Source organism: Cardiocondyla obscurior, linkage group LG10, assembly GCF_019399895.1.
Source record: "Cardiocondyla obscurior isolate alpha-2009 linkage group LG10, Cobs3.1, whole genome shotgun sequence".
In the NCBI taxonomy this organism is placed as follows: Eukaryota; Metazoa; Arthropoda; class Insecta; order Hymenoptera; family Formicidae; genus Cardiocondyla; species Cardiocondyla obscurior.
In genome coordinates this window covers 6,825,460-6,838,935 of record NC_091873.1, presented here as the reverse complement: position 1 = coordinate 6,838,935, position 13,476 = coordinate 6,825,460, and the positions used below count along the sequence as shown (strand labels likewise).

Genomic DNA, 13,476 nt, shown 5'->3' with positions numbered 1-13,476 from the left:
AAGAGAGAAGGGGAAAAGGGAAACTGAGTAAAGTGTGCAGTACACGTATGTATAATACATACGTACTTGTTAGCTGATGTGTGCAATTACGTCACGTAGTGCCGTGACCACCGCGCGGCGCAAAAGCCGTCGCTGGCGCCTTAAAGCTTGAAGTTGGCTACGAAGTTCCGAGTCCGAACGCACCTCATCAATGGCGATTGAAGGAATCGTTTGAGATCGAATCTGCGTCAAGTTAGGTATTTCATGCCACAATGGATCGCACGCGTGTTGCTTGCAGAGCAACGAGAGGTTAAAGTCAGGTTAGATCTTGAAAAAGAGAGGCACGCGTTTTTCACTGAATAAAAAGATTCACCGAGATTTCCTGCGTAAACCTGTCCGAGGAAGATGGCGAGCACGGGACGTTCCGCGTTCTCTCAGGATGGTCAATATTACGCATTATGCGGTAACGACGGTAAATTGAAGATCTGGGAGACAGCGAGCGGCCGGTTAAAGCACGAGTACACCCCCAATCGGCATTTATCGTCGCCCTGCAATGTCATAGGATGGATTTCTGTGAGCCCGCAATCGACGAGCAATGTATCGGTAAATGCGCCATGTGTTCTCGAAACTCTGCATAACATTTTCCGCTTTATATACATATTTGTTGTGCACGATTCAACTTTGAAACCCCTATACTTTTCATTACTTATCCATACTAATATTTAATCTGCATATAAATATCTCGTTTTATTTAATTTTATCGATATGCGAAATTTAGAAAAGTTTATGTTAAATGTATATCATTTTATTGAGCGAAAATATCTTACGCTCGATTTTTCGGTAAATATATTGTATAACGCTTTTTTTTTTTTGTTTTTTTTTTATTTATTTAAATTATTATTATTATTATTTATTATGTTTTAGCCATTGCCAAGGAAGAAGCGCAGGAAAAAATCAATTTCAGAAGAAGTTGATAATAAATCTGTCGTGGCAATGGGTTCTGCCAATGGAAAGATTACTTTGTACGATGTAGCAGCTGCATCCGTTAGCTCTTTGTTAGAGAATGGCCATACCTCCACTGTTACGGCGATAGTTTGGTCACCGAGTACTGGACTAATCACAGCAGCTAATGATTACCATATAGTAGAATGGAGTCTTCAGGAAAATGGAATTAAATGCAAATGGAAATCTGGCAAAGCAAAAGTGACAGCCTTGGCAGTTTTACCTAATGGAAAATCCTTGCTGTCTGCAGAAAGAATAATTAAGTGGTGGAGCTTAACAACAAAACAATTGATCCGTACATTTACGGGACATGCGAATAACGTTACTTTTCTTCAGACTGTACAAGTAGATGGCACAACCAGTTACCTAATCAGTGGTGCTCACGCGGACAGTCATCTCTCTGTGTGGGCACTAGATAAAGTATGTTGCAGTTTGTTTTTTCTTTTAATATTTAAAATAATTTATAGCACGGACACAAGCCATCTTGTATATCTTTATCTAATTTTTATAACATGATATTTTATCTTTATATAGAATAAAAATGATAAAACATCGATAGCAACTCTATCCATGCAAGACGAAGCTACGTCCATCTCGATACTTATTGCAGAAGAATTGCAAATTGTTGTGTTAGTTACCACTCAATCGGGTCAAGCACAATTATTCAAGTATCAACCGAATGGTCATACCAAGCCGTTAAAACCGTCTCTTAACATCGCAGTAGCTGCAGATGCCAATCAAAAAGAAACTGTACAACAGATCCCAATTTTGGCAGGTCATTTAACTGAAGACGAAAAACTATTACTAGCATACGGTAGTTATTTAAACTTGACATTCGAAAAAGTTGTGCCTGACTTTTCGGATAAAGTGCAATGTTTAATCAGATCGGATACAAAAAAGTCTAAAGAAAGAAAAGAAGAGACAATTTCGAAACTAAAACCTACAACGATAGAAGATGCTGAATATCTTGCCCCAGGTAATAATGTTTTATAATTATATCTCCATTTCTTTTTCTTATAATTTATTATAAAGTAAATATAAGTAAATATTTGTAAGTCAATGAAAAAATAATACACCACAGGAATGGGAGCTTCGATACAGAAAAGAAGTAGGACAATCTCAGGATCTCAGTTACTTTTAAAGGATAGATTGGAGAATCTTAGTTTAAATGCAGATTCAAATGCACAAGGGAAGATATCGACGAAAGGAGCGAACATGACGCAGTTGTTGATGCAAGCGTTAAATAGCAAAGATAAAACCATTTTAACGACGGTGCTGTTTACAAAAAATGAAACTGTAATTCGTAACACTATCGCAAAGTTACCCGTGCAAGCAATCACGCCATTGCTTAAAGAACTAACTCTTATGTTGCAAGGCAAAACATATATGTAATTATATTATTACATTATATTTTTTCCTCTATGAGATTTTGCTAAATTCCATTTTTTGTAAAACTACAATTTGTATATTAACTTTTCTAAAAATATTTTATCTACGTTTAGGAGTAAAATTGCAGTAATGTGGTTGCAAACTATAATAATGACTCATGCTGCGCACTTAATGTCACGACCAGATATCGCAGAGATACTCAGTCCTATTCTAAGTTTCATCGATGCAAAGTTAGCGCTTTTAACGGCTCTACAAAGATTAAAAGGCAGAGTTTCTCTTATAACAGGACAAATATCTCAAGCTAATGATGAAGACGACAAAGATAAAACTCAGGAGAGCTTACTTGTTTATCAAGATCAAGGTAAATATGATGTACAATGATATTAAAAAAATTTATAAATTTAACAGCATTAAATTTTGTTACTAAATATATATATATGCAGATTCATCGGATGAGGGTGCCGATAGAGACGATGTCGATTTAAGCAGCGAATCTGATGATAATTGGGAAGAAATGTCCGACCAAGATGTTCAAGAAGAGCAAGACGAAGAAGATAATAAAAGTGTCAAATTTGAGGATGACGATGATGGGGATAATGATAATGACTCCATACACAGCTGAAAAATGATACTTTTTCCTTCCCGAGACATTTATTTTTATTACAAACGTGAAAATTTGGAGAAAAGCCAAAAAATGCCACGCTTTAATAAAGCAATCGAGAAAGTGTATGTGTTTTTCTTGTTCGTAATGATTATCCTTGTATATCCAATATTTTTAAAGAGAAATACAAATGTACAATTTATATACGAACTAGATATTACGAAACGCGCGCCACCGGATAACGAATAAATAACACCAACTATTTTCATATTCCTTCTAATTGTTAATTTATTATTAGATTGATTCAAACAATACTATATTTAAATATTAAAAATTGTAATGTGAAATAAAATATGTTTTTAGTGCTCAAATAAGATTTACACGTATGCAAAGTACGTGTAATAAGAACGTGAAATTCTATTATTAAAAATGTGTAAAAAGTTTAATATAGTATTATTTTTAAATTGTGTCTTCAACATATCGTTTTTTTAGAATGGAAAAGTACATGATACATATATTTTTAAATTTCGTGAACATTATGTGTTATAATGTAAATTGTTATTTAAAGTTTTAAATTATCAAATCAGCAAGTTTAAATAAACTTGATGAACTCTGAAAGACCGGCTGACCTTATGATAAATTGTGTCGCGTGTCTTCTCTAGTATCTGCGACACACCTACAATACTGATATCTTTCAAATGTGAAATATCTCCATCTTATGACGTATTTAGAATTTATTACGAGTAATTTTTAATCAATATTTTTTTATTTTTTTTTATTTAGAAAATAGAATTCTAAAAAAAGTGTAAAAAAATGGGATAAACCTAAGACACCTTAAGTATATATCGCGTGTGATACGAATAAAAAACGTTGGAATTACGACATCGAGAAAGCGACTCGCTTAATTTATTAATAATGTATATAATCATGTTTACGCGTAGGAATTTCACCCAAGCGAATATAGGTATCGTGTTAGTTGTTATCACATTAATTGTTTGAAATAATATCTATATAAAAAATATTAAGATAACGATTACTGGCACAGCTTTCATTGATAAAACTAATTTTTTTTTTTTATTTGAATCGTTATAAAACACCACGAAAAAATAAAACAATATTTTAAGCTCTTTTATCGCGTATTAAAAAAAAAAAAAAATTATATTTATTACAAAATCATCTAAAAGAAAAGTCTTCGTCTTATATGTCATTAAAACTACAAATTTTAAAAAAATCTGATCTCTAGTAATTAAAATATAATTATAAAAAAAAAGATATATGTATAATAACAAATTCTTATTCTTTAATTTGTAAGAAATTGACAATTGAAAACATATGTATATTAATATTATCTAAAAGTAAATCATTATTTAAATAGTTTCATGAATGCTGTTAATTTTGCAATTTAATAGAATTAATAAAATAAAGTTGTATTTAAAATAATTGTTAATCAATATTAGAATAATTCATATAAAGGCAATGAAGAACAGTATAATGATCTGTGACTACAAGACGTATATGTGCAAAATTGCAAAAGACGTGGACTTCGCAATTGTTTTTTTCCAAACGTGATTACGTTACGAACGAAAATACCGGGTGGATGGGGGTTTGGACGGAAGGTGCGACTCGCGGATGGAGATAACGAAAGAAAACGGTTGAAATACAGGCAGGTCGCGACTTAAGGTCAGCCGATTAGGAATGAAGTCATACACACTTACCGGTATAAAAGCTGGCGACGGTCCATCAAACAGACATCATTCTCTTCTGCCAAAGTTAGGTAGCTGCTAATCGAGTTTTAAGACATCAAGAGCTGACCGCAATGCTGAAGGAGCTGCTGTTGCTAGCGCTAACGGCGCTATCCCTGTCGGATGGATTCCATCTTACTGGTAAGACCGCCGACATGGACTTTCTGCACAAGCAGAAAAAAATCTATGAATTGATGTTCTTCGTCAAGCAAAATACCCTCACCGACATGGAATTCTATGAGATTGGCCGCAACTATGACATTGAAAGCAACATCGACATGTACAAAGTTAAGGTACCAAGAAATTAAAAAAAAAATTTTTTAATTTCATTAAGAGTTATTTTACGATATTTTCAGTTCAATTTTATATTTTTATCTATTTGAATTTTATGTGCACCATTTACGAAATTCTCTTTCCTTCTTCCACAGTCCGTCGCCCAAGAGTTCTTATATATGTATAAGCACGGTATGCTTAATCGCAATGCCATATTCTCGCCGTATTACGAAGAACATCGTGAGGAAATGAAGCTGCTCTTCAAGCTTTTCTATTACGCCAAGGACTTTCAAACCTTTTACAAAACCGCTGCTTGGGCTCGTCTTTACCTAAACGACGGTGTTTTCACGTCCGCCTTTACCGTAGCCGTTTTCTATCGTCCCGACTGCAAGTATATGAGGCTGCCAGCTCCGTACGAAATCTATCCCAATTTATACTTTAGTAACGACGTCATCCAGCAAGCTCACAATATCAAAATGACACGTGGTAAGTCAAGTTGTTCTGCCACAAATTTATCATTCTCCCCCCTAATTAAAGTAATAAGGTTTTATCAAGTAATTCAATTAGATAAATGTTCTTCTGTTTTTGTGTTTCACAGGACTCGCCACTGCCAACGTGGACAACACGGACACTTACATGATTTATGCGAATTATTCTGGAAACTTTGTTAAACCTTATATCGACGACGAATATAAATTAGACTACTTTATGGAAGACTTCTCCTTGAACAGCTTCTATTATTACTACCGTCAAGTTATGCCATTCTGGTTTGATTTCAAGGATTTTGATATGCCAAAGGATTTCCGTGGTTCCTATTACTATTTCTATCATAAGCAATTGCTAGGCCGTTACTACCTTGAACGCATCTCTAATGATCTGGAGGATATCGAGGACTTTGACTGGAACAAATCTTTCTACCCTGGCTATTATTCAACTTTGATGTATCACAATGGAATCGCCATGCCTCAACGTTCTCGTTACATGAATGTGCCATTCTATAAATACAAGTATCTGAAAGTGCGGCTACTTTTTCGCTAATCATTTACAGCTATTTTATTCGTTTACCGTGTCTTTAAAAAAAATTTACGTCAATTATTATAGGAGATCGAGGCTCTGGAATATCGCATCATGAACGCCATCGACTTGGGCTACGTATACGACAAGAACGGCAAGCAAATTAACATTTATACTCCCGAAGGTTTGAACATTCTCGCTAATTTAATCGAGGGCAACGTAGACTCGTGCAATCGACATTTCTATGGAATGTACGACGCTCTTGCTCGCGATATCCTCGGTTACAATTTAGACTACAAGAATAAGAATCAAGCGATCCCCAGCTCTCTCCAGTGCTATAGCACCAGTATGAGGGATCCCGGATTTTACCGCTTATACAAGAGAATCATGATGTATTTCTTCAGGTTCGAATATTCAGTTTTCTTAATTTGCGAAATCACTCATACTCCCAAAAGCTCGTGTGTGTGTGTGTGTGTGTTTAACTTATTTCAATCAACTTGATCTTTCTGTTTCTCGCAGATACAAAAAGTACATGCCGTATTACACTCAGGACGAACTGACTTTCCCTGGCGTGAAATTCGAATCAGCCAATATTGACAAGCTTACGACATTCTTCGACATTTGTGATACGTTTATTAATAACGCTCTTTCCGTGGAGAGTTTCAAGGAAGGATTAAAGTTACGCGTGAAGGCTCGTCAATATTGCCTTAATTATAAACCGTTTACTTATCGCTTCAACATCAACAGCGATAAAGAAACTAAGGCTGTGCTCAAGATCTTCCTTGGACCGGCCTTCTCTGATGCTCACGATGAACAGGACGTATCTTATCTCCGTGAATATTACCAATACTTTATCGAGATGGACAAATTTGTCATAACACGTAAGTAATTTCAAACATTAATTTAAAGACAATTTTTTTTTTTTTGTTTTCTTACAATAAACGCGTTACTAACAATTTCTTTTAATTCTTTCAGTGAGACAAGGAACAAATACTATCGAACGTCGTAGCTCCGATTCTGCTTATACAATGCCCGACATGATGTCTAGCGACATGTATTACAAGAAATTGGAAAAAGCCATAGGAGGCAGTGAACCGTTTACCTATTACGAAAAACTCTTTGCCTTCCCAGAACGTCTAACTTTGCCCAAGGGTAAGCCCGATGGCATGAGATTTAAAATGTTCTTCTACCTGAGCCCATTCGACGAGTCCAAGACTACGACTATGGAACTGCCGGTCTTTGGCAAGTTTACGTTTGATGAAAAATCATTCGGCTTCCCGCTCGATAGACCGATGTATCCATGGAAGTTTATCACGCCGAACATGTTGTTTAAGGACGTATACATCTATCACACGAAAGAGAACGAAAAAATGCATTTTTAGATCGCATCACCGACTTCTATTCTAATTGTGTGAGCCCTGAAAAAGACTAGTGGCAATTAATTTTGTCTAAAATTCTGTGCGTCAAACAAATGAAGGCATCAAAAAGCTTTTCAATTGATAATAATGGCAAATTTTTCTTTTTTTGGATTCTTTTTCTTACCTTACTTATCCGAATCCGTCTCGTCTTCTTCTCACGTATATTTTTCCGAATCATTGATCCATCATATGCGCTTCACCACGATATGTTTTATAACTAGTAAGAAGAAAAATAACTTGTCAATTGTATAATTAAAAGAAAAAAAAGATCTGTACAATCAGAAAACTTTGTGATAAATGTTTTATATTTACAAGTTAAAAAATTTGTATCGGTATTATTAAAAAAAAAAGAAAAAAAAAAGCGCGCATAATATATACAAAGTCAAAGTACTCTAAAATTTTATTTCCAACAAATGCATTTCCTTCACGTTTATATGTATTTATATTCGTTGTTTGCATAAAATACTTTTTTAAAAATAATTTTCAACTTGTACAAATCTCAATTAAATAAAATTTGTAATATATTTTTTTAAACGCTTTATTTTTATAAATTTAACAGAGAACGGTTTGTACTTTTATTATCGAAAAGTACAGTTTATCAAAGTTTACATGCGTGGCATATAATTTAATCGCGAATTGAAAAGTTATTCTTGTGTGTCGTGTATGTGTCGATCATTATATCATACAAGTTTGCACACAATTAAAATAAATCGTAAGAGTGCAAAAAATTTGATGAATATTTATCATATTTTGGTTATATTAATATAAATTACATTCTTTTGTGATTTTCTTGCAAGCAAATCATAATTATCATGATTATAATTATAATTATATAGAACAACGATACATCAAAATTTATTGTAGACTTGAGTGATGAGAACATAATTAATTATCAAGTTTGATTTTGGAACCAAAGGGAACAAGAGAAATATTTCTTGTTTTATTTTTTCGATTTTCGATTGTAAAACAGATAAACGGATATTTACGAATCCCGAATTTCTATCGTGTCAAAGGTAAAGATATATTTGTTACGCAAATAACGTGTTATTATCGATATGCTGTGAACGGTTACCTCATTGGGTCCTCTATATATGTTGCACTCTGAACTTTTGTATCTGTTTCGATAGAGGATATACTTGTAAAGGAATTAGCAAATAATGCCGATCGCTCCTTTGCGAAACCAACGAGGTTTGCGAGGATGAAGGTCTTCGCTGACGCTACGCACACCTGCAGATGCGCGGCCGCGTCGCGAACAAGGCGATCTGTCTAATTATATCCAATTAAACGAAAACAAATCAATCAATCAACTTTTTTCGCACGTCGACCAACCAACCGTCCATCATCCGGAGCTTTACCGAAAAGCACGAACCTTCAACTCTAAAGACAATATCTCTTCTTTCACGGACCAGGTATTCTTTTACTATAGTATATTATAAGGTCTATTCTCAATCGCTGCACGCTGAGCTGGGGCATCAAGTTGGAGTGAAAGAAAGTATACATACGTACATACATATATTGAAGTGACTATAAAGTAAAGTGTATTTACTCTTTGCACCAACTTATTGCACTAGGGTGCACCAGTTCAAAAGTGCAACGATCTTACGATAGGTCTCTTTTCTCTATGTAGCTGCATTGCTAAACCTGGCGCAGTAAGATTTTATTTTGTTTCATTCAACTTACTTGTTGCACCACCAACGCGGTGGTGCATTCGTTAATACATGTGTCGAAGAGGTTAATCAACATATTAATTTGTCGATTTAGGAGGCAGGGACCGAGTTTCTGGAGCGATGGAAACGTATGGAATGCTCCTACATTAAGTACTACTTTTTTTTTTTTTTTTTTTTTTTTTTTTTTTTTTAACAATGTCGTATCGCGATGGGAGACACGCAATTGGGTAGATATATATATTTATAATTAACGATATAACAAAAATAAATAAGCGTCAAGTATTTATTGTTAAACTTTGATTTAATAGGGATAAAAAGAAGACAGTCGGTGGTGTAGATCATCTTTATTATATTCCTACCAACTCTACATTGGGTGGTACACGATTGGAAATGAAATGCTGAGGCAACAAAAATCAGGTTAACTTAAACGTATTCTACGTTGTAACAAATCACCATTTCCCAGCCGGGATGAGAAATACTCGGCGTAATATTTTTGCCTAATAATATATCGTCATATCGTACAAGTGAACATTGTGGAGACAATAGATTTTGTTTATGGCAGTCCGGTTACAATCAGTCAAGATGGCACAAGTAAGAGAGCTTATTTAGTTACTTATCATAGGTCATAAAACGAGAACGTATTGTGGATCATTAATATTATTTTACAAATGTCCAGATAACCTTTCCGGACGGCAAGCTTAATTAATCGCATATTCCTTTTCCATCGTTTAAACACAGATGTTACGCTATCGATCTATCGTACAAAATTTTTACCGCCTATTGACGCGGTGATCGCGTTAATCGTGTTGCATGAAATAAGTACGTCTATTGTCTATCGAATTTTTAATAAACGTATACGTCTACTTATGAACAAAAGTTAATAGTTAAAAGACGTAAGCGATTGCTCGTGACTCGTGATATTAATTTCAATTTGTTTTCATATATGCATCGGTAATTCATTATAAATTTATTAATTACAAACAGTACTAATTACAAATTATAAATTTTTTTTTTTTTTTTTTTTACGACGTACTCGCTATATCGCTTTAATATAAAAGTGAAATAGAAATAATAATAGCATTCTTTCTCTACCCTGGACTGTCAACGAGTGAGATATGTGAGAGCGAAGAACTTATCGATATCGAATGTGATTCATTTAATGCCCTTATGACCTATTGATTTGATTGCGGGTTCAATGTAGGTGTATAAAAGTGCAAGCCTGATGTCGAGCATTGTTCAGAATTGGTCTCGCCTGCAGTGCCTGCATTGGAAAACTGTGGAAAATGAAGTTTCCGACGATATTAATTATTGTCGCGGCCGTCAGCTTTAGTTTAGTAGCAGCCGACTACAATACTATCAAAACCGCCGATGAGGAATTTCTTTTTAAACAAAAGAAAATCTATAATCTTCTGTATTTTATCCCGCAATCTTCCCTCGTGAATCCTTCATTGTACGAGGAGGGCCGCTCGTACAATATTCAAGCCAACATAGACTCGTATTCTAATACAGTAAGTATTGCAATTATCGTTGCAAAAAATACAATTATTCTGTACAAGATATAGGAACATATAACGAGATAGTATAGTCTTGTATAAAAAAATAAATTAAATACTATATAAAATTATATTAAAATAATATATAATTACGTCGTTTTCCAGGCCGCAGTAAAGAACTTTATTTATTTATATGAGAGCGGCATGCTTCCTCGTGGCGAGCTCAACTCTCTGTACTACCCAAAGCTTAAAAAGGAAACGGAGGCACTGTTTTACTTGTTCTTTTATGCAAAGGACTTTGACACCTTTTACAAAACGGCGTTATGGGCGCGTATTTACATGAACGAGATGCAATTTGGTGAAGCCCTGTACACCGCGGTTATTCTTCGCGATGACACAAAGTTCATTCAGCTGCCGCCTCCTTACGAGATGTACCCATATGGATTTTTCAACTCTGAAGTACTCGAGAAGGCGCACCATGCAAAACTCTTTGGTAAACTTGGTAAGTTAGTACTCGTATATCGAGTTTTATATTGATATTACTTTTTATAATCAATTTTTGATTTCTAAATTTTTGATATTGTAAAATTTGTACGTTACAAATTTAATTATTTTTTAATTCTCTCTCTCTTTTTTTTTTTATGTGTAAAGGTTGAATTAAAAATAAATAAATTTAATAAATTGCAAATCATCAAATTAATATAATTGTTTAACGTAGATTCGAAGAAATTTGGTGGCTACAACACCTACATCATTCCGGCAAATTATTCTGGATGGTACATGTCGCGCGAGTACGATCAGGAGCACAAGATTAATTACTTCACCGAAGATATTGGCTTGAATGCCTTCTACTTCTACTTGCGAAAAGACTATCCATTCTGGCTAAAAGGCGAGGAGTTTGGTTTGCAGAAGAATCGCGGAATAGATTATCTTTACGGTCACAAACAATTGCTGTCCCGTTATTACTTGGAACGGTTGGCCAACGACATTGGCAAAATTGAAGACTTTGACTGGCATAATGAGTTTTACGTCGGATACTATCCGACTATGACTTATCACAACGGATTGCCAATGCCACAAAGACCATATTGGAGCAAGTTCCCTTATTACAAGTACAAATACATAAAGGTACGGCGGAGCTAAGCTTTGAATCGTAGAATATTTGCATATCATGTTAGCGTGACAAAAAAAAGAAAGAGAAAAAAAAAGTTTTATTTAAAATTGTATTTTAATTATCTTTGGCTTTTATCAAATAAAACTATTTGTTGCATTTTTAGGATATGGAAGATATGGAATCTCGAGTATCGGCGGCCATCGACTCCGGATTTGTCTTGGACGCAACTGGTAAATGGATTAATATTTACACGCCCGAAGGTCTCAACATTCTTGGCAACATTATCGAGGGTAACGTAGACTCCTGCAATCCTAATTTTTACGGCAGCATTGATTTCTTCGCGAGAAAGATTTTCGGATACAACTTGGAACCGTCGACCTCCTATCAGATCATACCCAGCGCTCTCGAATTTTATACCACGTCCATGAGGGATCCTGCATTCTATCGTTTCTACAAAAGAATATTGTCCTACTATTTCAGGTATTATTTTGTCACACAAGATTAAAATTCTCAGGGATTTAAACCTTATTTTGCAAATTAAAATTACTTTCTACAATACAAGCATAATTTTCAGATACAAAGCGCATCAAAAGCCATACAATAAGAACGAAATTGTCTATCCTGACTTGAAAATCGAGTCTTTTGTCGTCGACAAATTGATTACTTATTTCGATCAGTTCGACACCTCGATCAACAATGGCCTGATGATCGATGACCCGAAAGAGGCTGAAAACACATTGATCAAAATTCGTCAATATCGTCTCAATCACAAACCCTTCAGTTTCCATCTTGCCATCAACGCCGAAAAACCTATGAAAGCCACGATACGCATTTTCCTTGGGCCAAAGTACGATATTCATCACAAGCCGTTTGCTTTTCCTGAATACGCAAAATATTTCTATGAAATGGACAACTGGATAGTCGATTGTAAGTATCTTGATTTAATTACTGCTGATTATTATATGCATAGTGGTGGCGTATAAAAGAAAAAGATTTTAAATCGATCTTTTATGTTGCGTTGCAGTGAACGCCGGTGCAAACAAGATTATTCGAAATAGTCAAGATTGTTTCTTCGCTATACCCGATCCGGAATCGAGCGAGATTTTATACAAAAAGCTGCTCAAAGCTCTCAATGGTTCGGATTCCTTTTCATATGCGGAAAGAATCTACGGATTCCCCGAGCGGCTTATTTTGCCTAAAGGCAAGAAGGAGGGTGTGCCGTTCCAGATTTTCGTATACGTCAGTCCGGTCGAAGGGGAACTGTTATCTTATAAATCCCGCGTCTTTGGTGACTACAAATTTGATAACAAGCCATACGGATTTCCCTTGGACAGGCCTACATACAATTTCCGCTACGAGGGATCAAACATGATGCTGAAAGATATTACGATTTATCACAAAGACGAGACGGAGCTTAATGTCACTTATTGATTGCCATTTACACGTTATTAATCTTGTCGTGTTCTTTGATTCAATATAATTATTCTCCATTTTAAAAGTATCTAAATGAAATGCGAATGTTTTATAAAGTTGACATGAAAATTGTCACAAACTAAAAGCGAAATGCGACGCAATTAAGGTTTTAAATCAAACAATTTCATAACAAAACTAATATATATATATATTTTATTTATTGTATTTTAGTCTTATATTTCCAATGAATTATTTCTGTCGTGGCTATCACGACTTTGCTCGTACTTTGTATTATAATTTGTGGCTTTTAACGGACTGAATACTTAAGTTCGATACCTCCGCGCATTCCTCTACTGTACGACGGTCAAATA

The 13,476-nt window shown here is 34.8% G+C and overlaps 3 protein-coding genes and 1 long non-coding RNA gene across 8 annotated transcripts; 3 read left to right on the top strand and 1 right to left on the bottom strand.

Moving 5' to 3' along the window:
• Positions 1-26: 26 nt before the first annotated feature.
• On the top strand, positions 27-3,099 carry LOC139106013 (WD repeat-containing protein 43). The gene is made up of 6 exons (XM_070662457.1): positions 27-582; positions 904-1,401; positions 1,516-1,957; positions 2,063-2,369; positions 2,484-2,731; positions 2,814-3,099. The coding sequence occupies exons 1-6, from the start codon at positions 385-387 to the stop codon at positions 2,990-2,992; spliced, it is 1,872 nt and encodes a 623-aa protein (XP_070518558.1). The 5' UTR covers positions 27-384; the 3' UTR covers positions 2,993-3,099.
• Positions 3,100-4,534: 1,435 nt separating this feature from the next.
• Positions 4,535-7,382, top strand: LOC139106011 (hexamerin-like). The gene is made up of 6 exons (XM_070662450.1): positions 4,535-5,006; positions 5,142-5,472; positions 5,585-6,003; positions 6,088-6,404; positions 6,520-6,881; positions 6,976-7,382. The coding sequence occupies exons 1-6, from the start codon at positions 4,788-4,790 to the stop codon at positions 7,380-7,382; spliced, it is 2,055 nt and encodes a 684-aa protein (XP_070518551.1). The 5' UTR covers positions 4,535-4,787.
• LOC139106028 (uncharacterized) lies at positions 7,288-8,735 on the bottom strand. Its single transcript, XR_011546276.1, has 3 exons — positions 8,491-8,735; positions 7,543-7,635; positions 7,288-7,418 (listed from the first exon to the last, which is right to left on the bottom strand). It is a non-coding gene; the product is annotated as an uncharacterized lncRNA (long non-coding RNA).
• Positions 8,736-9,251: 516 nt separating this feature from the next.
• On the top strand, positions 9,252-13,320 carry LOC139106012 (arylphorin subunit alpha-like). 5 transcript variants are annotated; one of them, XM_070662455.1, is made up of 8 exons: positions 9,252-9,312; positions 9,394-9,502; positions 10,344-10,593; positions 10,744-11,080; positions 11,297-11,706; positions 11,856-12,172; positions 12,267-12,619; positions 12,717-13,320. In XM_070662455.1, the coding sequence occupies exons 3-8, from the start codon at positions 10,369-10,371 to the stop codon at positions 13,121-13,123; spliced, it is 2,049 nt and encodes a 682-aa protein (XP_070518556.1). In that variant the 5' UTR covers positions 9,252-9,312; positions 9,394-9,502; positions 10,344-10,368; the 3' UTR covers positions 13,124-13,320. The 5 variants fall into 5 exon arrangements, with proteins under 5 accessions (XP_070518556.1, XP_070518555.1, XP_070518554.1 ...); XM_070662454.1 differs by having other exon boundaries at positions 10,326-10,593; XM_070662453.1 differs by having other exon boundaries at positions 10,287-10,593.
• The last annotated feature ends 156 nt before the right edge of the window (positions 13,321-13,476 follow it).